The 25,579-nt window shown below is 46.6% G+C and overlaps 1 protein-coding gene across 2 annotated transcripts; it reads left to right on the top strand.

Moving 5' to 3' along the window:
* Positions 1 to 25,579, top strand: HNF1A (HNF1 homeobox A). 2 transcript variants are annotated; one of them, XM_019539202.1, is made up of 10 exons: positions 1 to 2,755; positions 8,915 to 9,114; positions 10,008 to 10,194; positions 13,914 to 14,152; positions 15,148 to 15,305; positions 17,066 to 17,267; positions 22,104 to 22,295; positions 22,620 to 22,741; positions 23,053 to 23,194; positions 23,804 to 25,579. In XM_019539202.1, the coding sequence occupies exons 1-10, from the start codon at positions 2,421 to 2,423 to the stop codon at positions 23,929 to 23,931; spliced, it is 1,905 nt and encodes a 634-aa protein (XP_019394747.1). In that variant the 5' UTR covers positions 1 to 2,420; the 3' UTR covers positions 23,932 to 25,579. The 2 variants fall into 2 exon arrangements, with proteins under 2 accessions (XP_019394747.1, XP_019394748.1); XM_019539203.1 differs by lacking the exon at positions 1 to 2,755 and adding an exon at positions 7,055 to 7,134.

Genomic DNA, 25,579 nt, shown 5'->3' with positions numbered 1-25,579 from the left:
GGCCAATTGTTTTATATTTCTGCCAAAATCAAATGGGCAAAACTTACATTTTCTGAGATGTAGCACAATGAAGAAAACTCTGAATCTGTAAGAGTCCTTCTTAATATTCGGGTTATGATTTTGCACATGCAAAGAGAAACTATGCATTGTTACTCCAAGAGTCCACAACAGCACTGTCACTTTTAAAAATATTTTTAATTGCTTTTAATGGCCAAACTGACACTTTCAGTGTTTTCCTTTACAATTTTCCACCCACAGTTGTTTGCTCAGTGTGAACTTTGTATAGATGTTATCCAATCTATGGTATGTAAATGTGTATTTTACTCTAAGTTTAGAAAACAGAAAGCTTTAAAATAAAGGAAACCTTACAGGAACAAACAACAGTAAGAGGTTTGGTGTTTATGCCTGGTACACCAATTCTGGGTGCAAAATGTCTATTCTGCCTGCACAAAGATCCTAGAAGTAAAGTAGTACAGAATACAGAAAATGTACATTACATTTGGGAATTGTAATTCAACAGAATAAACATTGTCCAAAGGTTACATGTGAATACCAGGCTCCTGGTATTCCTGGAAAAAAATGCAGACTCCTGGTTGCTGTCCCTTTGACCATGCTGAGGCAGTGTTCTGGAACCCTGCATTAACTGTGTTCACTTTTCTAGTCTGCCAAAGGGAAGATATGCCTATGAAGTAAGGCCAAACAGTTAGTGGAAATCCTTGCTGAAAGTCTTCCCTAAGGATGTAACTGTGGCTTGCTGTGCAGTCCTACTTGAGAAGACGCTTGATCAATCATTTGCAGGCTTGGCACAGGACATGAGTGCTGCTGAGCACAGACTATGCAGCTCCCAAAGAGAAGGAAGTGCCAAAGGTTACTCTGCAGCGCTGCCTTTGGCCTGTATTTAGGCTCCCTGCTTCATCCAGCTTTCCTCAGGTTGGAGCTCAGGTGGGAGTGTAAAAAAGTGAAACAAACTGAGGGAGCTAGGAAAATCCTCTCACTAAATCACTGTGGTTAAAATCCTCCTGTTTCTGATCCCATAAGGGAGAATCAGACAGTCTAGCTTAAGTTTCTACAAGCTACAAAGTCTATGGTGGAAAATCAGACTTTCATGAGTAGATCATTTACTTTGTGCCTTGAGTCACATATCTGAAGGACAGAAGAGACCATCTAGTCCAGTCTCCTGCATAATGCAAACCAGAAAGTTTGCACTGCATCCAAGATCCCTGCATCCAGCCCATCATCCTGGATGTGCTAGACCATCTCTTTCAGAGAAGTCATCCAACAAGTGGGAGTACAACCCTAAGGCTGGGTAATGTAGTATCAGTGGGAGTGGAACAAAAGTGATGGCAAATGGAGCTACTGTGGGCAGCACTTGCAAAGAGAGGAGGAGCAATCAGGGGTAGGGCAGGAATCTTTACAATGCGCCAACACCCAGTCTAGCACTTGTGCGTTTGTTTTTTTTCCGCCTGCTTAGATTGTAGGTTCAACAGGGTAGGCCCCATGATCTGAGCACGCTGTTAGCAGCTAACCAAATCAATAACTCAAGCAGTAAGTTGCAATGGCAAGAAAAGGGAACAGGTAAGTGCAGATCGAGCTATTTCAGCGAATCAGAGCCAGTGACGGGAGCAAATGCAATGTCGCTTAGGCGACAGGCGATCAGGTGATCCTATCCTGCTGAAGCCAGTTGGAGTTTGTAGAGAATAGTGGAGACCTTAGGAACATTAGAATCAATCCAGCGGTTGTACTCATGGGGGTTGTGCAGAGCTCCTGAGGGTCCCAACCCAAAGCTTTTGGAAGGGACTATGCCAACGTTATGAGGCATAGAGTAACACCAAATGTTCCGGGTTGGGGTCTGCACATTCAACGGCAGTAGCCTTACTTTCCGGAGTGGAGATGCTACAAACTTACTTCCAGCCCCTGCTGTCTATCTCTGCTCTTAAAACATCACGGCCAAGAACTGGCCACACTTTCACGCTCTCACTTTCCAATTCCCCTCTTTTATCACAGTCTCCTAGCTGTTCCTCTGTCCATTCCTTTTACTCTCCTTTTCCCATCTGCCTCCCTGCCTTTCCCCCTCCCCCTAACTTGCGCTCTCTGCACTTTGTGAACTGCTGCTGCAAGGCTGAAGTCCAAAGTTCAGTAACTTGCTAAGCACACGGATAAATATGAACCTTGGAGAATTTACACTGCTCCAATGTAAACAGATAGCCAAGGGTCCCTTTATCAGCACTGGCTCAGGACAGTCGTGGGGGGTCTGAAGCGGCTCATTTTTGTATTTTGTTTTTTTGGGGGGTGTAAAGGCGGGAGGCTATGCCATTCCACTCTGCTGACAGTCAGGCGTGCTACCTCAGGAACATGGTGTTGGGATAGCCGGAGGCAGAACGAGTTGAAACTCAAATTCAAGAGGCATCAGACAGAAGACCATGGTTGCAAAACTGAGCCATCTTCAGGTGGAGTTGCTGGAAGCACTGCTGGAGTCAGGACTTACCAAGGAGACTCTGATCAAAGCACTGGGTGAAGTAGATCCCTATACGCTCCAGAGTGAAAGCCAGCGCGCCATCAGTGCCATCCAGGGAGAAAAAGGAGAACCCTGTGCTGAAATTCCCAATCTCCCTAATGGGATGGGAGAGTCCAGGTTATCTGAGGAGGAAACCTCTGATGATGGGGAGGAATTCACTCCTCCGATAATGAAGGAGCTGGAAAACCTAAGTCCAGAGGAGGCTGCTCACCAGAAGGCTGTGGTGGAGAGACTATTACAGTAAGGACACCATTTTTCTTCTCTCTCTCCCTCCATTTCTGTTTTCCTCACTTCTTCCATCCAGTATATTAGCATTCAGGGTTGATCTGGGTGTGCAGAGATTGTCCCTATCAGTGCCAAAACTCACCTACCAAGTTCACTGTCCTTTACTGATGTTCAAACTTTTCTTCTGATCTCATTTCAAACACAGGACCAAAGCCCAGTTACAAATGACAAGTTCTAATACTGTCTGGGAAAACAGGACTTCAGAACAATCAAAGACCTGTAGAGCTTCTGCTCCTTTGGCTATGAGCTTTTATAGAATTCACAGTGTCAGCCACCAGGAAAAAAAAACAGGACGAGCCCACACAAATCTAGACAATGCATGAACCGCCATCACGATAGTCTGAGAATCTGCACTGCAGGAGGAGAAACCTTCTATGTTTTTCCTGAGATTTTTACAAAGTTATACATATTTTTCTTTACTGACTTTGGTACAGTCAGGTTTGCCAACAAAGACAAACCAATAGGTCTTGATCCGGGTGTCTTTGTGCAGACCATATGTCCCCTGACTTCAGTGGGGATTTGGGTGTAGATGGAGGGCAGACCAGCTACACTCTAATAGTTGTCAGCCCTGGTAAGCATGCTCAGTGTCTCCATTTCCCAACATGTATACCGAATATACACAGGGATGCCATCTACAAGCTCTACTGTTGCACAAACTTGCCTTAATATGTCATCATAGTAGGCAAAAAGTATGAGGAATTCTCTCTATCAATCTACCTAACATCAAGAAACTCAACCACAAAACCTCACATTCTGGCAGGAGACACTGGGTAGCTGCAAGGTCCCAGAGACTCAATTTGCCATTTAGAATCTTTCTGAGGCAAGCGAAAACTGGTCTGGAGGGCTGAGATGCTTTTTGTCCATTCCTCTCTATGGGAAAAGGAAATACAATTCAAAATGCAACAATGAAAAGCAAACACAAAACAGATGAATAAGAGTAAGGATTAATATTTAAGAGGGCATACATTCATTGCTTGAGCTCTAGAGAGTCTGGGAAGATTTAGAGACGATCACATTAAAGTGCCTGATGGAAAAAATATATTGGAACAGCTCTTACCTGGAGAGGAAAATGTTCCACATAATTAAATCTTCTTGCCTACCCAAGGAGCCTCTCACCCTCCTCTGCCTCTACTTTTCATCCCCCTCCTTCTTTGTTACAAGCCCCAGCTGTTTCTATCTCCCCTGTCCTATACCTCTTTCTTCTTTCCTTCTTTTGCTCTCTCTCAACCCCACTTCTCTCTGTCTAGCCCCCCTCTTTCTGTGTCTGCCTATCCAGCTCTTTCTGTTCCACACATCTTGCTCACTCCGTGACACCCCAGCCTCCTTCTTCCCGAGTATGCGTAGAGATCTTGGGGCAGTTTGAGCTCCAGTTGCACCGGGCGGGCCCTGACTAGTTACTAATTATCCAGTGCCTTTATTATTTCTCTTTTGTCTTATAAATTTATAAACAAAAATACCCTGATAAGCTTTTTGATCATTAACTTCTGATGATTTATCGGGTGTCTCTCCAGAAAGGAAGCCATGGAAGAGTACTTGGCTTTGTCTTCTCTCCCTAATAAACGGATGAAGCAGGGATGGGACTCTGTCCACTGTGCTCTGGTATAGAGAATCTTGCACCTGGAAGGAATTCCTGCCCCTGAGCTGGGAATTGATCATGGTTCACCTTGGCATAAACTCTGTTTTCTGATCTCTTCCATTTTGTTGTCAATTCCAGCAGGCTGCTTATTCCTATGCTATGCATTTATAATGATGCTCTTCACTTCTTAAGTACTTTCCAACTCAGGATTTCAAGCTTTTTGTAGACCATGATTTGAATGGCATTCCCATTTTACAGGTGAGGACACTGAGGCACAGAAAAGAAAAGTGGCATGCCCAAGGCCATGTTGAAAATTAGTAGCAGGATTAAGAACAGAACCAGGATCTCCTAGAGCCTCATTCTGCTTGTGTCTTATCACTGATCTCCCCACAAAAACTCAGCAAAAATAAATTTCCCTTAGCCATAAATGTTGTAAGACAGAGGTCAAAATTATATTTCTATCATGCATTCAGGACCCAGACTACAAAAAAGGCAGGAAGCATCTTCATGGAAAATATTAAACCAAAGCCACTAGAAGCAGCTCTGAAATGGGGTAGTGGAGAGATTGTTCTAATAGGAAAAGTGATCTCTGTCCTTGTGTTCAATGTTTAAAAAAAAAACAATTTTTTTCTTGGGGAAGCAAATTCAATGCACCTGAGTCAATATCAGGGACTGACAGTGGGGAAGGTGTAGACAACATTCCCCCCCCCCCCCGCAAAGGAACTATTTTGTGATAGAAGATAACCTAAGGAGGTTGTCCTTAGGATACCATTATATATAATTACACCTAGTGCAAAATGGTATATTACAGAAATTCCTTTCTATAATCTGGGGCATCACTCAATGGAGGGGGTATTTTTGTGCGGGGTTTCCCTTCCAAAATCATGGTGGTAGGATTCTGTTTTGTTCAAATCCAGCAGCCAAAGCGAGCACTCCAAAGTGCAAATTCCACCTTGTGCCAAAGCAGCAATTCTGGGACTAACACTGTCAGCAACTTTATAATACAGAAATTGTCTCATGAACATCTTTTGTAACTGTGGTCACAACCACTTCCTTTAAGAGCTATAACAATTGGTTACATGGAAAGACAAAATTGGGTGTATTATTCTACACTTTTGATGCACTTTAGAAGCTGGAAACAAGAAGAGACCACAGCATGTGACCAAACATTTCTCTGTAGACCTTTAATATGTACTCTGTGAACCACTTAGTGGTTCCCAAACTGTCAATGTAGATCACTGATTATGCTCAGTAAATACAGGATATAGGTAAATCATATAGATTGCCCCCACTCCCTTAAAACAGCCTTAAGTGCACTCACTGGAGTCCATTTCATGTTGTCCCTACAGAATATACTGATCACACACAAAAGGAGGTCTCATTAGTAAGAAATTAAGAGTCCCCCCTCCCCTCCCCCATACTGTGAAGCCCAAAGAGAAGAGATGAGGAATGGGATTTAGATGCAGGAGTCCCACTGATTGTATCCATGGGACGTGCAAACCTTAGCACTTTGGGGCTTTTTAAAATTCCTCCCGGGGGCCCTCCAGAATGGAACAGGACTGGGGTGTGTTAAGGAATAAAGTAATTACTGGAGGCACTTATCAGATATTTCAGGGGGAAATGAGAGAATACGGACTGGCTTTAGGAGCATAACAAAGAAAAGAGCAGACTTCCACAGCAGAGGGGTTTACTGCCAACGTAGATAAGGAGTGAGGGGTCAGAGTAAGGGCTGCTGTACTCTGGAAGGAGGCATAGGAATCATTTGCCAAGAAAACAAAGGGTAAAATTCCATTGGGAAAGCAGGAAATGGAGACAGCAAGCACATTTCCACCAAAGCCAAGGGTGAGGGCACATTTTCTGAAGGGCCATTGTCCAAGAGCTAAAGGCCCTGCCCTTCCCCAAATAGCTACTTGCTGGGGGCAGCCATAGCTGAGGGTCCAGAGATGAAGCTACCACACCCCTTCCATTTAATTATGTGGTTGTATAAGCCAGAATGAGTCAAACCAGGCCACATTCAACAGAAAAGAACCCTGCTGGGGACAGTCTTACCTTCCCTGCTCTCTGGCCATCCCAGGTCCAGTCTGTGCATTGACATCAGTGATAGGTTTCTAGTAGCCTCCAGAGGTAAGCGCCAGAGGGATTGCCCCAAGCATTTCAAACCTCTGAACACACCTTTAACTAAGTCCCAGTTCAAAGAAGGAGAAGGTCAAAACCTAACTCCAAGAACTTAGGGCGTTTTCTGCCCATAAAGGGAATCTGGAAAAAAAAGCGAAACAAAACATATTGCCCTGGGAGATAGTAGAGAACAGGGGAAGGAAGGAATGGAAAGAAAACACCCTGGAAAATGAGGAGGAGAGAGATGAGAAAGAAAAGGACAGAGAGAGTTTGGGAAGAAAATCCAGGAAGAACAAAGGAGAGAGAAGGTCCCCTGAATGTTACATCCCCAGCTCTCTGGAATGGGTTTTCTTTAATGCTAACAACTTGATATTTACTTTCCATTTAAATTTGAGATGTTGCTATAAATTATCAACCAGCCTCTTGTTCCCTTTGAGTTTATAACTAACTACCTGGGTTACTTATTGTTCAGGTAACAAAAGGGAGGTGAAAACGCCCTTTAAAAGTGACCTCAGAACTGAGGAAATGGGAAGCTGGAATGGAGACCAGGCCTAGGCCCCAGAGATCAAGAGGGGCAAGGGAGTGTGTGTTCACAGGACATGGAGAAGCCAAAGGCAGGAGACCAGAACATAGGAAATGAAGAGTGAGTGAAAGTCTATATTATGTGAGGGCAAGAAGAATGTGGAGGAAGAGGCTGGAGAATGGGAAAGAAATAGGTGAAATTTTGTACTTGGAGAGAAGAGAAGTTGAAGACAAAGAGAAGACTTTGGAAGTGAGAAGTGGTCAGGAACTGAGCAAGGCCAGCCCAATTTTACAGTCCCAGCTCCCAAAAGGCATTGGGACCTTTGCCAAATCAGTTCAGCAAGATAAGGCTGGGAGTGCAATCTTACCCTCGTGCTAGAGACCACAGGAGTTTTGACACTGACTACAGTGGGGCAAGGATTGAATAGGAACAGAAGACTGGAAGGGACCTTCTGGGACATGAAGTCTGTTCACAGGCAAATATTTATCCAGACAGTCCTAGAAACCATCATCCTATAGTATTTTGGGCAATGGTTCTGCAGGTGGTGCTGTGATGTCAAGTGAATATTCAACTGCCCTAGAAACACAGCCTGCTCTACTATATAGGACTATAATGCCCATCTAACACTGCAATTACAGTCTTTGTTACAGGGACACAGTCAAGGCTTTGTTTGTACTTCACCACCCTTTACCACATGTTAGGTTACCCAGGCTGTAAAGAGATTCCCCAATGCAGGTGTATTTGAAGAGCAGACACACCCGCAAAAAGACACTCAACACTGGCACTGCATAGTGCTTGAAACTATACAATGGGGTTTTAAAACAGGGTTAGAGGATAAGGCTCACAAGTACCTCCACCTTTCTTCCTACCATATAGCACTAAATATCCTAGTGAGAGAGAGAGAGAACTTGGCATCTTATGGCTGGAAGATGAAAAGGAAATCAATTTCTTACACAGGTTTCTATGGGTGATAATAAGGTCCCCTCTTCTTCTCTAGCTGAATCAGAAGCATGCTTTACTCAAGCTTGAGTATCTTCTCATTCAGGACCCTGAGCCCCTGAGTAGGGGCTGGGTATGCCTTCAGAGAAGGCAAGTTGCTGGATAGGTTCACTGAAACAGAGCGGATGGAGACCAAGCAGTACCTAAAGGGAGATTAATTCATGTCTCAGGAACTGATACACCACTTGCTTAAGGCTTAGAAAGGAAATAGCTATTGGAGCCAGTCCAATTTGGGGCACAGGGAAGATGGTGAAAAGTGGAACACCCTAATACCCTAATAGTGGAACACAGCTCTCACCCACCCACCCTTTATGAGAGGGATGAGTGGTCCCATTTTAAAAGAAACATCTTCAGAAAGTTGCCTGTCAGCCTCCCACTGTACCAATTGCAGCTGAGCTTGCTCCTTGGACTGCTGTGGAAGAGGGTACAGCAGGAACAGAGATAAGGGTGTTTGTACTCAGGTAGTAGATTTGGACTTTGTCCTCTTTATCACTTTGCAGCCTCTGGCAACCCACTGAGTCAACTAGGCAGCTCGAGCTTTGCTGCTGCCCAGCCTTCAGATCTCAGTTCTCCTGCTACATCTTCTCCAGAGCCATTAACAATACTGTGTAAAATGTTTAAGCAAGCACATAATTTAGCTTTGACACTGGGTCAAAGCAGTATACAGTGTGTCCCCTTAAGGAAGAGATTTCCTTGGGGATACAAAGATGCCATTATACAGGACAGCAAATCTGTCCAATTTGGGGTAAAGAAAAGATGAATTGCTCTCACTGTTTCTGGTGTCCACTCTTCTTGCAAGAAGCAGTGATAAGTCCTGACTGATATTCTTGAAATCCTTTCCGCTGAGCCTGGATACACAGCCAAAAGATTTTTTCTGAGATGCATTTTGTCTTCTTCCTAGAGAGGATCCCTGGAGGGTAGCAAAGATGGTGAAATCCTACCTCCAGCAACATAACATTCCCCAGAGGGAGGTGGTAGACACCACAGGTTTGAACCAGTCCCACCTCTCACAGCACCTCAACAAGGGCACACCCATGAAGACACAAAAGAGAGCAGCCCTCTACACCTGGTATGTCCGCAAGCAGCGAGAGGTGGCCCAGCGTAAGTACAGCAATAATAGGTTTCTCTAAGTTCTAGTCTCATACATGTCCCACAACTCTCCCCACCTCTGAGGTGGAAGAATGCTTTCCAGCAGGAAGTTTAGACAAGTCCATGTCAGTGCTCAGTGGGGTGACCGATTGAGAGGTGGCAGAAACCCCCAAACCAGCATGCAGCCACCCTATTCTTTTCATACAGAGGCAGATTATAGGCTTCCACTTGCAACTCTACTTCTACATCCAAGCAGAGGCCTCTGCTCAGCTCACAATGGAGTACTGTGTAAGAAACACAGGCAGTTGGAAATGAGCAGTGACAGAATCCAGGACCTTCAGCCTCAAAAGCAGGCCTCTGAAATTTCATCTAATTAAATAATTCCTCTAGCTACAAGTAAGCAATAGACTGCTGTAGTCACTGGAACCAGCCATTAGTGGAATATCATCTCACATATGCTAAGCAGGTATATTACAAATGCATGCTTGGAACTAAGGACTCTGCAGCTTGCACTTCCATATTAATGAGTCTAAGTGGAATCTGTTTCAACCATATTTATGGGTCCCTAATAAAATTACTAATTTGACTGATGGCTGGTTTTAGAGGGCTGCACTCTACATCAGCTGGATTCAGTCCAAGCTCCTGCTGTTTTGATTTCTTTCACTGCTTCATGTGAGGAATACAGATGCAATGTGTCTAACACCAGGGCCAAGTATATATGGCTCCACTGGGGATCACCAGATCCATTTTAGCAAATTACAGAGGAGTCTTGTCTAGATTCTGCTCTGTTTTTTGTTCCATATTAGTTGATGTGGACCACAGACAGACTAGGTGGGTTCCAGGTGAGAGAATGTTACAGAAAAAACTACTGACCTAAAAAGTCCTTTGCCCATTTGTGCTTCCAGAGTTCACACATGCTGGTCAGGGCATCCTGGTAGAGGAACCCATGGGAGATGACTTGCCTACCAAGAAGGGGAGAAGAAACCGCTTTAAGTGGGGTCCTGCCTCACAGCAGATCCTATTCCAAGCCTATGAGAGACAGAAGAATCCCAGCAAAGAAGAGAGAGAAGCACTGGTAGAGGAATGCAACAGGTAAAGCCAGGCTCTAGTTTTGAGGGAGAAGGGGAAACAGAAGGGAGGAAACAGGCTTCTGTGCATTCCCATCATACAGCACAAGGCTACGTTCACTTTGAGTAAGGCTCACTAACTGGAACCAGGGAATGAAACTTGCACTGTTCTTCCTTTGAGATTAATGTAGCAGAAAGCAGTGTAGGGAAGCACCTGCACAGGAACCTAGTCATAACCCACAGATGCCCTTACAGCAGGGACGTTCAACATATAGCTGCTGGATCCGGACCATGGGTAGTCCAGTGGGCTATGGCTGTCCACCCTCAGCTCCGCGCTGCTGCATGCCTCTGGCACGGCCGACCGACCAGAGTTCCATGCTGCTGGGAGCGGCACAGAGCTGGGGGTGTGAAGCAACAGGTGTGTGACTCCATGGTGTGTAGCTACAGGTATGTGACTCCATGCAGCTGCACACCCTCAGATCCAGACTGCTTCTCGGCCTGGACCCACACTGCCACCCAAAATTGGCCCCATTGATCTGGCCCCAGGGGAACCCATGTGGTCTGAATCTGGTCCAGGGTGAGTTTGATATCTCTGCCTTATGGTAATAGGACAACTGGCTAGACCCAGACACTGAATGAGCTTCCACCACTGAGCTTTTAGCCTATGTGATTCCAATGTGGGGGCTCAGCAAACCCTGTATCAAATAGAAGTAGCCCTTTGTTCTTCTTCTTCAGCCCTGTGCCTCTCCTCATAGGGTAACCATGCACAGCACTCAATATACAATTATAGTCTTCATAGTTGGTAGGGTAGGGTTGGAAGGGACCTGAGCAGAGAATTAAGTCTGACCCCCTGCCATGGCAGGAAAAAGTACTGGGGTCAAACGACCCCAGCAAGGTGTACATCTAACCTACTCTTAAAGACCCCCAAGGTAGGAGCCAGCACTACTTCTCTTGGAAGTTGGTTCCAGACCCTAGCCGCCCTGACCGTGAAGTAGTGCCTCCTGATATCTAACCTAAACCTACCCTCTGCCATCTTGTGACCGTTATTTCTAGTCACTCTTGGCGGTTCACGGGGGAACAGGGACTCCCCCAATGCCTGCTGGTCCCCTCTGCCTAGTTTGTAACAGGCCACTAGATCCCCCCTCAGCCTTCTCTTGTGGAGGCTGAACAGGTTCAGGTCCCGTAGCCTCTCCTCGTAGGGCCTGCTTTGCTGCCCTCTTATCATGCGAGTGGCCTCCTCTGGACCCTCTCCATGTTGTCCAGATCCCTCTTGAAGTGTGGCACCCAGAACTGGACACAGTACTCCAGCTGCAGCCTGACCAGTGCCGCATAGAGGGGGAGGATCACCTCCTTGGCCCTGCTTGAGATGCATCTGTGGATGCATGACAAGGTACGGTTGGCCTTCCTGACCACGTCCCCACACTGCAGGGCCATGCTAATTGTAGCATCAGTGATGACTCCAAGATCCTTTTTTGCCTCTGCACTGACGAGAAGGGAGTTCCCCAGGCTGTAGGTATGCTGCTGGTTCTTCCTCCCCAGGTGCAGCACCTTGCACTTGTTTGTGTTGAAACCCATCCTGTTCTCATCAGCCCACTCACTGTAACCTGTCTAGGTCTGATTGCAGCCTTCTAGATTGCCCACATCCCCGGACATCTTAGTGTTGTCTGTGAATTTGAACAGGGTGCTTTTTACCCCCTCGTTCAAGTCACTGATGAAGATATTGAACAGTGCGGGCCCGAGGGCCGAGCCCTGGGGGACCCCACTGCCCGCATCCCTCCAGGTCAAAAATGACCCATCCACCACCACTCTCTGGGTGCAGCCCTCCAGCCAGTTGGCGACCCATCTGACTGTGTAGGTGTCAACACCACAGTCCCCTAGTTTTTTTAATGAGAATGGGGTGAGAGACAGTGTCGAAAGACTATGTCCACTGCTACTCCTGCATCTAAGGATTTGGTGACCTGGTCGTAGAAGGCCACCAGGTTGGTCTGACAGGACCTGCCTCTAATGAACCCGTGTTGGTTGCCCCTAAGCATAATCTCTCCTGCTGGCTTCTTATGAACATGCGCCAGGATAATGCTCTCAAAAAGCTTACCCAGAACAGAGGTAAGACTGACTGGCCTATAGTTTCCTGGGTCCTCCTTCCTTCCTTTTTTGAAGATGGTAACCACATTGGCCCTCTTCCAGTCCTCTGGCACCACACCAGAGCACCACGAGTGCTCGTAAAGCTCTGCCAGGGGTCCTGCAATGGCCTCTGCTAATTCACTCAGCACTCTGGGGTGGAGATCATCAGAACCAGCTGATTTAAATATGTCCAGTCCCTCCAGAAATTCCCTGACTAGGTCCTCACTGACCTTAGGTCTGGGTGCGCCTCCCCTGGGGGCTATGGGGGTGCCGGTGGGGGGCTGATCCAGTCCCTGCTCAGGAAATGGAGGCAAAGAAGTTGTTAAATAGGTTATCTTTGTCATCTGGTGCGATGACTGGATTTCCTAGCATGTCTTGCAAAGGCCCCACATTACCTGGTACCTTCTTTTTGCCCCCTATGCATTTAACAAAGGACTTCTTGTTGTCCTTGATCCGGGTCACTAGTCTCAGTTCCATCTCTGACTTGGCCTTCCTGACTACCCCCCTATGGCCCCAAGCAACCAAGGTATAGTCCTCCCTGGTGATGGCCCCTCCCTTCCATCGGGTGCATACCTCTTTTTTACCTAGGAGACGTTCCCGTACGCTTTTGGTGAGCCATGGGGGCTCTTGCCTCCTTTGATCTGTGTTGGGATTACCTCCCTTTGGGCTTGGAGGATCATCTCCTTAAGGAACAACCACTCTTTTTGGACACCTGACTCCTCTCCCTTCCAGGACCTCAGTAGCTCCCTGACTATTCTCCTTAGCTCATTGAAATCCGCCCTCCTGAAGTCCAGGGCTGCTCCCTTGCTGCAGGCGTTTGCCACCTTGTGCTGGACAGTGAATTCCAGCAGGCGATGATCACTGTCGCCCAGGTGGTCGAGCACCCACAGCCCCCTCACCAGGTCATCCCCTGTGGCCAGGACCAGGTCCAACAAGGCATCTCCCCTGGTGGGGCTGTGCACCTTCTGGGTTAGATGGAGGTCCTGTATTTCAGCTAGAAACCTACATGAGCGGTCAGACCTGGCTGACTGCTCTTCCCAGCAGATGTCTGGAAAGTTCAGGTCACCCATGATGACCACGTCCTTTGACCTAACTACCTCTGTGAGCTGACCTAATAATTCCTGGTCAAGCCCTTTCCCTCGGTTGGGAGGTTTGTAGTAGACCCCCACCGTTAAGTCTCTTTCCCCTTGGCTGCCTTGTAGTCTAACCCTCCACATTTGGTCAACCTGCTCTTTATCAGTTTGCCTTCCACCCCACAAGAGCATCACCCTGGGCCTGGGAGAGGAAGCAGAGTAGAGAACCAGTGTGGTGACAGAGGACACAAAACTGAATTACTTGTTTCAGGAGTCTACCCAGACATCTCAGTCATGGTGCTCCATGTCTTTGGCTATGACTAGATCAGTGGTTTCCAACTTTTTGCCACGACCCGCTGTGGGGAGCAGAACGCGGTGGCGGTAGCAACCCGGGGACAGGAGTGGGGGAGCTCCCAACACGCAGCACGGCTTGTCCTTTGTGTGCAGCACCATCGGCATTGCCCCTGTGACTCTCATTTGGGTCTCATCCTGAGGTTGGGAACTGCTGGATTAGATCACTAAGGCTCTTTTCTGTGCTCTTCCTTGACAGGGCAGAATGTATTCAGCGGGGTGTCTCCCCATCCCAGGCCCAAGGGCTGGGTTCAAACTTGGTAACTGAGGTGAGAGTTTACAACTGGTTCGCCAACCGGAGGAAGGAGGAGGCCTTTCGACACAAGCTGGCCATGGATACCTACAGCACGCCACAGCCCAATTCCGCACCCTCCCTGACATCACACAGCTCTTCCTCTCTTCAGCCACCACCTGCTCTCTCACCTAGTAAAGTTCACAGTGAGTAATAACGCTACAGAGGGAGTGCTGAAACAGCGATTGCTGAGCCTGACAAATGCAGGTACAAAAGCAACTCCCTAGTGCCTCTCTTTGGAAGGTGATCAGTATTATAGGAGGACCAAAAAAGTTAAGTGGGATAACATAGGATAGGGGTGCAGGTGACAAAAGTATGGACACCCAATGAGGGAAGAAGGGGAATATCAGATTTATGAGAGCGTTAGGAGGAGTTCAGTGTTGCCTTTTAGTCAGTCTGAGAGAAGCTCCTAAGTGATTTCCTTGACGGCAGCATGGGGAAAGCCTAGCACTAAAAGACAGAGACAGAATCACACCCATCCTTTTGAGAGGTAGTGGTCTCTCCTCAAGGAAGAAGTCTTGGGTCTACTGGTGAACAGGATCACTAAGGATTGAGTGAAAATGGAAAATGAAATAATCTCTCCATGAGACTTTCCTTTCCTACCTACTCTTAGGAAGAATTTCTAACTGACTGAGCTTCACAGTTTGTTTCCCAGATGCACGTGGCCACACACCCCATCAGTCCTCTGGCCACACACCACTTGGCCAGCTTGTGGCAGAGGCAGGCTCAGATATTCATGGCTCTGATTCCATATGCATGTACATTCTGATTCAGTGAATGCAGTGTCAGCTCTGAAATGGCACTAAAGGAGTAAGACTGTTGTATTTCCAACAGGAAGTGAATTTAGCACCCCTGTTTCATCTGCCATTTGGCTAAACTGCATCTGCTTCCATCTCAGAGGCCTGAGGAAGGGTACTGTGATACACAAAACTTGCCCATGTCTATAGTAACCATACAGTTGGTCCAATTAAAGATATCATCCACAAGAATTCTTGCCTCTTGCATATCTCCTGGACCATCATGGCAACGTCACCTCAGCACTCTGAAGATGCTTAGAAAAGGAATGGCATTTCTCACTTGTCCGAATTTAGTAGAGCAGCCTCATGTGTGCTAACCAAACCTCTCCCCTCTTCCAACACAGGCGTGAGGTACAACCAGCAGCCGGTCAGTGAGGCAGAGTCATCCAGCAGCAATCACCATGGAAACAACTCTATGGTGACTACGCAAACCATTCTTCATCAGGTCTCTCCACCTGGATTGGAGCCCAGCCAGAACTTGCTGAGCACAGATACTAAGCTGGTGAGTGATCTACATCCTAGTTCCAGTGATTTTTGTGATGTACAGGAATCAGCAAAGGGCCCCTGGGTTGCAGAGCATTTAGAAAGTATATTTTCCAGAATACTGTTAAAATGATATTATTTATGATAGCGGCTGAGCTGATGGCAATGTTATGTGGCCACACAGGAGCAGGCAGTACAAGCACCTTCTTAGGGTTCCCATACCCTGCTGACAGGTAGTAGGGGTGGGTATTAGCAGCTGAAGGCAGCAAGTGGGATTATCCCATTCAGTTACTGCTTTGCAATTAACTAAAGTAATATGTTGTACTTAAAACAGAAAAGCAGAGTCAAAGATCTCTAATGATGCACCTGTCCTTAACTTCCTCTTCCCAAAGGGACTTTTTCTCTCCATCCAGTGAAATTCCTCCCATTATCTGACTCTGGTTTGAATTTCTCAAGTTCAGACTGAATCTACTGCTACCGACAACTCAGTACCTGCACTGCCTCAATAAAAATCAGGTGCAACAGACCCAGCCTGCATAGAGTTCCCAGCACAAGGTCTTGTACAGTGTATCTGGATAACAGCAGATACATCATCTACACATTAAAAAACATCTGGAAATATCTGCCATCAACTATACCTCTTCCCAAGTGATTTGGGCTGTTGCATAGCATTATGCAGCTTCTCATTCTTGGTTGGCTTGTGCATATCCCTTTTAACTGTACAGCATGTAAAAAACCTATTGGCAGGTGTTTGTATTGGTGCACGGCTAGTCTGGGACAAAGTTCAGTGCATTCTGGATGAGTCGGATTCAAATCTGCAGTCACCCACTCACTGTTAGTTTTCTGATTATTCCTTGTTTTCATGCAGAGGAAAAGTCTTACAGAAGATGGAAAGTCTCCTTTTATAGCAGTCTTCTAAAAGGGATACGGTCAAGCTGGTCAGTCGTATCATTTAACCAACCACTGCTTAATCATGTTACAAAGTCAATGCACATTTGTATGTTAAAAAAGTTTAGATACTGTAGAAAGATAGAAAGAAAAGATAGATGGATAGACAGATATTTTTAGTGTTTAGCTGGCAGCCCAATATTTAGAATGGTGCTTGAATTTCCATGGATTTTCAAAGGTCTTTCCAAACTTTAACCCTCAAAACTCCACTAGACGTTGGATAGAAATTAAGGAGAGATGGACAAGAGAGAGGTTAAATAACTGAACCAAGGTCCCAAACTGAATCAGTGACAATGCCAAGTCTAGCACAGTTTCCTGCTGTCTCCACTAGGCATATTTACTCTCTCTATAAAACAGTCATAACAGGGGTTGTTGAAAACAAGAGAAACACATATATATTTCTCAGGAAGAAATGAGTGGGACAGAAGGAAGACCTGTATGATATCCCCAGCTCTTCAACAAGCTTCCTGCATGAACTTGGATAAGCTGCCTAATTCCTCTGAACCTGTACCTGTACTTCACCATAATGGGGGAGAGAGTAGGTTGTGGAGCTAACTCACTAATGTTTATAAAGCATTTGGAATGTCTTGGATAGAACAAAGTAGGGCAAAAAGCTACTTTTAATACCTTGCTGCTTTAATGGTTAATCAGTAATAATGAAGGGAGAGAATGAAAGAAAACAGACAAATTGCATTCAAATATAGAGTGCCTTCCAATCAGCAGCTAGGGGAGCAGGATGGAATCCAGCTTTGGGGCTTTGAGTGCCAGTCATGCTCAGACTGCTTCAGGTGGTGTTTGTTTTCACAGGTCTCCTTTCTCTCTCATGCACAGATATCAGCTCCCGGGGGGCCTCTCCCTCCTGTTAGCACACTCACTGCCCTGCATAATCTGGAGCAAAATCCACATGCACTGAGTCAGCAAACCCAGAACTTGATCATGGCATCGCTGCCTGGTGTGATGGCAATTGGAGCTGGTGAGACTTCATCCCTGGCGCCAGCATTCACCAATACAGGAGCCTCCACCCTGGTAATAGGTGAGCAATGGCCCTAAGTATTGTGGTTTATGACCCAAATTCTGGTTATCTGGATTTATCCAAAAATTATGTGTAGTTGTCTGTTTCATTGCTTGTCCCAAAAGCCCTGAGGCCACAGGGAGGAGAACACAGGTCTGGGCAAGCTGGTCACAACTACTGGGGATTTCCAGCATCAGCTATTTGGAAGTAACAGTGGGATTAAGGGATAAGAGCAACACCTGTGTGCAAGATTTAAGATGCCCTGAGAGAGGAGTCCACTTTGCAATCAAGGAACTGGGAGTGAAGAGCTCCTGTGATCTCTCTCTGTTGCTGCCAATGATTCATTCCACCCCTGCACCTCTCTGCCAGCTTTTTTTTTAAATAGAAATTTTAACAATTCCTCCCTCCTGACTGTGAAGATCAGGTAATGTTTGCACAGCACTTAGAAGATTAAAAGCACAGAGCATCTTATTTCCTGCCTAGCAGGAAGTTGGTGTTCCTTGAATTTCAGCCCCTCTGAATTAGTATGCTAGTTCTCACAGTCTGTTTCTCTCCAGGGCTGGAAAGTTCTTATGTGCACGATACATGTAGCCAAATAAAGGAAAACAAAAATACACGGGCCTTCATTTTAAGCAGAAAAAGCCCTATTAATCTATTCCTTGATACCAGCTCTGTACTGTGTCCCCTTTCCTCATTTATGCCAGTATGCAGTTAAGATGCACGTCTACATCTTCCACAATTCTATGCAGTTTTATATCGTTCCCCAAGATATGAATGGCATCCTGGTCCCATAGAAGCTTAGGTGAAATGTAAATCACTAAGTGGAGGCTGGACTGCTGTGGGACTTGGGCTATGAAATCTCTCATTCCTGTTATACTGGTTCAAATTCAGCCATTTAGTAGCCAGAACAAAAGCAGTCTAACTGCAGTTTTAACCAGTCAGATTGTATAGCACAACTGCCCTTCTTCACCAGCATCTGAACATAGAGATTGAGTGAATAAATGGATCACTGAGACTATGATACTATTCTCACCTCCACAAGATGTCTCCCCAGTGGAAGGTTATGGCAGATCAGAACTTAGAATCAAAGAAAATTAAAGTTGAAAGGGACCTCAGGAGGTCATCTAGTCCAATCCTCTGCTCAAAGCAAAATCATCCCACCCAAGACTTCATCAACCCAGGTCTTAAGAAGCTCTAAGGATGGAGATTTCACAGGCTCTCTGGGTAACTTGTTCGTGCTTTACTACCCTCCTCATGAAAGTTTTTCCTAATATTTAATCTCAACTTCCCTTGTTGCAACTTGAGACTATTGTTCCTTGTTCTGTCATCTGCCACCACTGAAAACAGTTTAGCTACATCCTTTTTGTAACCACCTTTCAGATATTTGAAGGCTCCTATTAAATCTCCCCTTTGTCTTCTTTTCTTCAGACCAAATAAGCCCAGTTCCCTCAGCATCTCCTCATAAATCACATGCCCTAGCCTCTTAACCATTTTTGTTGCTTTCTGGCTAGACTCAACTCAATTTGTCCACATCCTTTCTGTAATGTGGGGCCCAAAACTGGACACAGTATTCCAGATGTGGCCTTACCAGTGCTGAATACAGGGAATAATTGTTCCTCTCGATCTGCTGGCAACACTTCTACTAATGCAGCCCAGTATGCTGTTATCCTTCTTCACAATAAGGGCACACTGTTAGCTCATATTCCGTTTATTTTCCACTGTAACCTTCAGGTCCTTTTCTGTAAAGCTGCTGCTTATCCAATTAGTCCCCAGCCTGTACTGGTGCATGGGGTGGTCCCATCTTAAGCGCAGGACTTTGTGCACTTGTCCTTATTGAACTTCATAGGCATCTATACACATGTGACAGAGTGGAGGGGGACTCTATAATTAGGGTGGCTCTGACAGCCACTCTAATTCAAGCACCCACATTGTCACATGTATTCAGCGTCACATGCTTCAAAATGGCAGCAGGGGTGCTTTAACTGAAGCTCATTTGATGAGCTTTAATTAAAGCATCCCACCCCCATTTTGAAATGTGGGTATGCTGAATACAGGACATGGAGACGGCTGGAGCATACTAATTAGCATGCTCCAACAGACTTGCAGTAGTCTCAATTAACAGAGTCTGCTCCAGTAAGTGCTAATTAGTATGCATCAGAGCAAAGCTTCGTCACATGTACAAGGGCCCCATGAGATTTCTTTTGGTCTAGTCCTCCAAATTGTCTAGGACTCTGAATCCTAGCCCTACCCTCAGCATATCTACTACTCTCCCCACCTTGGTGTCATATGAAAACTTGCTGAGGGTACACTCCATCCCATCTTCCAGATTGTTGATGAAGATTTTGAATAAAAACAGCCCCAGGACCAACCCCTGGGGCACTCCATTTGATACCAACTGCCAACTAGGTACCAAGCCATTAATTACTAACCTGTGAGCCTGATGATCCAGCCAGTTTTCTATCCACCTTAAAGACCATTCATCCAACCCATACTTCTTTAGCTTGGTTGTGAGAATGTTGTAGAAGACAGTATCAAAAACCTTGCCAAAGTCAAGGTATATCACATCCACCGGTCTCCCCACATCCACAGAGCCAGTCACCTCATCATAGAAGGCAATCAGGTTGGTCAGACATGACTTGCCCTTCATAAATCCATGCTGACTGCTCCTAATCACCTTCTTCCCCTTCAAGAACTTAGAAATGACTTCCTTGATGATCTACTCCATGATTTTTCCAGGGACTGAGGCAAGGTTGACAGGTCTGTAGTTCCTTGTATCCTCCTTTCCTTTCTTAAAGATAGGCACTTTATCTGCCCTTTTCCAATTGTCCAGGACCTCTCTTCAGTGCCACAAGTTTTCAAAGATAATGGCCATAGGCTCTACAATCACATCAGCCAACTCCTTCAGCACTCTCAGGCACAGGTGGAGAGACTTTTTTTTTTTGGGTGGGGGGGAGCTGAATGCAGGGAAAGTCTGCCGGGGAAGGGTCATGGGGCAGTGGGAGTGAGGCTAGGGCTGTGCTCAGGCTGAACCGGGTTGTGGGGCAATCAGAGCCTAGCAGCTACTCCAGGGGCATGGCCGAGCAGCTCCCGCTGCTGTGTGCACCATGGGGGAGCCAGGGGAGGGGGGGCACATCTCCCCTTGGCTCCCCTGTGCCGCACCCCTGGATGAGCTGCTGGGCTCTGATTGTCCCACAACCTGGCCCGACTGGAGCCTCAGGTGAATGGGGCCCCGGACAAAGCATGTGCCCCCTCCCCCCCCCCGATCTTTGCATTGAGCAAGGGCGGGCTGCAGCTGTGAGCTGGGCTCTGCCTGCTCTCCGATTTCACACCTCGCTGCTGCTGCTTTGAAAGTGGTATGGCGCAGTGTCATGTGCTTTGCTGCAGCAGTGGGACACACGTGGTGCTGTACTACGCTGCTTTTGAAGCAGTGGCAGCGAGGCTTGGAGGCAGAGAGCAGGCCGATCCCAGCTCGCAGCTGCAGCTTGCCCTTCCCCCATGCAAAGACTGTGGGGGGCATGTGCCTCCCTCTTGGCGCCATGCCCTAGACAGCCACCGAGCTCTGATTGTCCCACAACCTGGCTCAGCCAGGGCCCCATTCATCAGGAATGGGGTCCTGGCTGGGCCAGGTTGCAGGAAAATCCCTGCAGTGTAACAGGAAGCGGGGGGGGGGCAGGGTTGAATGATTCTGTCTCTTCCACTGTGGGGGTCTTGATATACTCCTTCCCACAAGCCCAGGTAAAGAAAGAAACTTACCTTGTACACCCAGGTTTGCAGAGGGCCCAGCAGGCAGGTATCTGAGTGTGTGCGCCTCTCCCCTCTGCTGCAGCAGCTTGTGGCCAAGCTGACCTTTGGCCATACCTGCTTCCCCCTGCGTTTTGGGAGGGGGGGGGAACTGAGCCCAATTAGCACCCCCCTTCTGTTGCCTATGCTCTCAAGTACATTGTGTCCAGCCCCGTTGACTTGTACACATCTGGCTTTTCTAACCTGTCATCATGGTCAGCTGCTCACCTTCTCCCCAAAACGTGCTGTCAGATGCAGTTGCCTGGTAACTGGCCTTGCCTGTGAAGACTGAGGTGAAAAAGGCACCCTTCAGCCTTTTCCCTATCATGCGTCACTAGGTTGCCCCCCCCCCACCCATTCAGCAAGGGACTTAGTTTCCCTGATCTTCCTCTTGTTGCTAACATACTTGTAGAAACCCTTATTGTCACCCTTCATATCCCTTGCTAGCTGAAACTCCAGTTGTGCTTTGGCCTTCCTGATTTCATCCCTGCATGCCTGAGGAATATTCTTATACTCCTCCCTAGATTTTTGTCCAAGTTTCCACTTCTTGCAAGCGTCCTTTTTGTGTCTGAGCTCACTGAAGAGTTCCCTGCTAAGCCAAGCTAGTCTTCCTGAGCATGGGATGGTTCATTCCTGTACCCTTAATAAGGTTTCTTTAAAGTAGAACCAGCTCTCCTGGACTCCTTTTCCCCTCAGATAGGCCTCCCAGGGGATCTTGCCCATCAACTCTCTTAGTGAGTTGAACTTGACTGTGCCCTGCAAGCGATACCTGGGGCTGCAACTCTAAAACATGCACTGGCAAAGATAGAATTTTTTGTTGGCTCCAGGTTTATATAGCCAAGTCTTCATTTTCACAGGCACTACATTCTGCCACTCTCAGAAAGGCTGTGGCTGTAAGACAGTGTGCTGTTATGCAGAGCTGTTATGCCTGATCATGCACAAATATTCAGAGGCCTGGACAAGTACAGGTCTTAAGAAGATTCCAGATGCCCATTAGTAAGGAAAATGGCTACATGCCCATGGTGCAAGGTGGAGTTAGGTAAGGAACTGGGAGTATCATTTGTTCTTATTTTTCAGGCCTGGCCTCAACCCAAGCCCAGAGTGTCCCTGTGATAAACAGCATGGGGAGCAGCCTCACCACCCTGCAGCCAGTTCAGTTCTCCCAGCAGCTCCACCCACCTTATCAGCAGCCCATCATGCAGCAGGTCCAGAGCCACATCAATCAGAGCCCTTTCATGGCTACCATGGCCCAGATACAGAGCCCCCATGGTAAGTGGCAATAGTTTTCCTTGAATGTGCAGGTCCATGCAGTCCCCTTCACTTGGGAGGTTTGCTGGGCTAGGGATGAGTGCCCCTGGTCTTGCACTGTTCTCTAAGGAAAAGAACAATGAAACAGAGGAAGGTTCCTCCTCCGCATTGGTCTCCCAGCCTCTCTGTTCCCACAATTTCTGTCTCAGATTTAGGATTGGCTGATAGCAGACTCACATGGGCATCACTTTAGCTGAGCTTGTCTCATCATTTAAGCCTTGTCATTCTTAGTTCAAACCCTCAGAGCTCCAACATCCACGTGACTTTGTTTTCTCCCATTCCCAGCTCTCTATGGTCCCAAGTCAGACGTGGCCCAATATGCACATACCGGCCTTTTACCGCAGACCATGCTGATAACAGACACGGCCAATCTCAGCGCCTTGAGTAACCTAACGCCAACCAAACAGGTACCTTGGGATTTATGCACATGGCTTCATTCCCCTACCTAAAATCACAGCACAGGGAATGGTACCCTGCTCCTGCCATCTCATCACATTTGGCGCACTATCCATGCTGTTCCAGCTGCCTTCTCAGTACCAGCTGGAGTAATGGTTACATGAGGGCAAGCTTCCCTGCTGTACCACCAAGGCTTGCTGAGTCTCCCTGGAAATGGGACTTGCTTGCTGTTTCCAATCCTGCTTTTCCTGTGGAGCTGCCTATTAGGACTGCTGGAGATGACAGACATGACCCCTGCCCCGCTGTAACATTATTTTTCTAGGTGTTCACATCTGAGTCAGAGAACCACACAGAGTCTGGGATCCACACACCAGTGTCGCAAACACAAACAATACATTTACAGAATCAAGACACAACCATTCAGCACCTTCAGCCAGGCCCTCGCCTCACCTCAAGCCCAGCTGGTAAGAACAAAAGGTGCTCCTCCCTTCCCTGCTAGCATCCTATCAGGTCTGATAACAGGACTGAGCACTCTGCAACAGGACTGTGCCAAGGTCCTGAAGGATGCAGAAATCTAGCGTACTAAAAGAAAGCTCTAAAACACAGTCCACAGCAAGAATTCTCCAGCACATCCAAACCAAAGTATGGGCGTGGAAATGGGGCCTTTGGTGGAATTTGTACAAATGACTAACATTAAAGAATGCAGTCAATCCTACAGCAAGTATGCAGGACAAGGCAGGATGAGATGCCTTCAGGGAGAGTATGGAGCTTTCCAGCTCCAGGAGGGCATTAAGCCAAGAAGCAACTATAATCTGTAGCTTTAAATCCCTGAGGATTGACTGTAACATTGTGCTTGAAGTCCACAACTGGACATAGGCGTGCAAGTCCTTGCACATGGAGTGAGGGAAGAAAGAATAAGTCTTATGTGACAGGCAAAGACTTGGGCCTACTCTCCAAGAGGAAGTCTGCTTACATGCCATGTTGAAAGGGGGAGGGGAGTTACAAAGGGAATAGGGAACAGATTAAAGAACAGACTAGGTTCAAACTGTGGTTTTGTGCATGTGTTTTAACAGCATCCTCTAGCAGCCTGGTGCTCTACCAGAGCTCTGACTCCACCAACAGTCACAGCCACCTGCTGCCATCCACTCACAGCGTTATAGAGACCTTCATTTCTGCACAGATGGCATCCTCCACTCAGTAACCATGGGGACCAGCTCACAGGCAAGTGCCACAACCACATTTGTCAGGAGCAGTGCCATCTGTGTTTGCGAGTCACCACCATGGCTGCCTTCCATGGTGATGAGAGTGCTGTGGCCAAAGGCCTCCTGCCCCTCCACTGCCTTGTACAGACTCCTCACCCCCGTGTGTCACAACCTGGGAAATGGACTTTTTCAGGAACTGTGCTATGAATGCACACAGACGGTGGATAATTCAGAAGAATAGGCCTAACACCACTACCTTCCACTGCCAAAGGAAACAATGACCACCACAGACAAACCAGGAATCCTTGTAGCTGCCCAGAGGATTTCTGCAGCACAGGGATCTGACTGAACTCTAGTAAAGTGTGAGGGGGTGTAGCTGGGGTTTTAGCCCTTGACAGGGCTGGGTGTGCATAAGCTTGTCCACTCCAGAGCAAACCCTGCAGGAAAGTGCAGAGCTGAGCTGCAGAATGCAGAGACCCTTAGATACTCCTACTGCTGCTGCCAAAGATAATGGAAAGATGCTTGTGAGTGAGATGGAGAATCATCTTGGAGCAGCCAATACAAGAGCTCAATTTCCACCCTTGAAACTAAGACTACTGAGAAACAAAATCAGAGATGGCATGGACAATTTGCTCAGTATGGGTTTACACACTGACCCTTACCATTTAACTTGATATCAATTTTATTTAGCTCAAACCTATTACCCACCCTAAAACAGCACACAGCCAATAGAAAAAAAAACCTGAGCACTTTCATTAGTTTTGCTTCATTTAAAATGCAAAAATTGAAGTTCAGGATCAGGAAAGACTACTTAGTTCTCTATGTCAACAGATGTGATTCTCACCTCTCTTACCTTTCCCTGTGTGGCCAGTGGGCATAGCAGTGTATAGGCCAGGCAAAAGAAGAGGTAGCTTGACACTTTACAGCTACCTTATGGTTCAGAAACTAAGCTCTTCAAGCTGTTCCTAACTTAACACCATTGTCCTTTCCACCACAGGCTATGTATGCATCTCACTGCCTGTGTAACATATACCAGGTCTTTTTTATAAAGATCACCGCATAGGTGGAACGGTATATTTAACAAGTTTTAATCCCATCTTCAATCATTATCCTCACTATGACCTGGCTGCTACAGCTCTCCTGTGAGTACATCTCAGAGGAACTAGCATAAACAAAGGCTTTGGGTTACTAGTTATAAATTCCTCAAATAATTCCTCTCCTCTCTTCTCATTTATGTCCTTCACATCATTAATGAGTTGCAAACAAATACAACAGAAGCCACAATAAGCTTATTTCCAAGGTTATAATGGAAGCTATCAATTTCACTGCATAGAGGACAAAACCCCTACAGGGAAAATATGATCAAACCTCCAAAAGGTTAAGAAACAATGGAGAATAAAAGGCAAAAGGCATAAGTTGACAGTGATCATTAAGGCCACCACATCTGGCAATTTCAAGCATAAAGATGTAAAGTGCAGTCGACATTGAGATTTTCTTGCTGGATTCAGATATTATCAGCTGTAAGAGATGAATTTCAGTAATTGAAGTTCTTGGTGGAATTTGGTTTTAGAATTGCTCCCCCTCTCCACTGTGCATTATCCTGTAAATATATTTAACTTCCAATAAATTGAAAAGAAAATCCTGTGA

The sequence above is a fragment of the Crocodylus porosus genome, unplaced genomic scaffold (genome assembly GCF_001723895.1).
Source record: "Crocodylus porosus isolate Cpor-Errol unplaced genomic scaffold, CroPor_comp1, whole genome shotgun sequence".
In the NCBI taxonomy this organism is placed as follows: Eukaryota; Metazoa; Chordata; order Crocodylia; family Crocodylidae; genus Crocodylus; species Crocodylus porosus.
The sequence above is the reverse complement of the archived record's forward strand: the minus strand, read 5'-3'. Positions and strand labels throughout refer to the sequence as shown.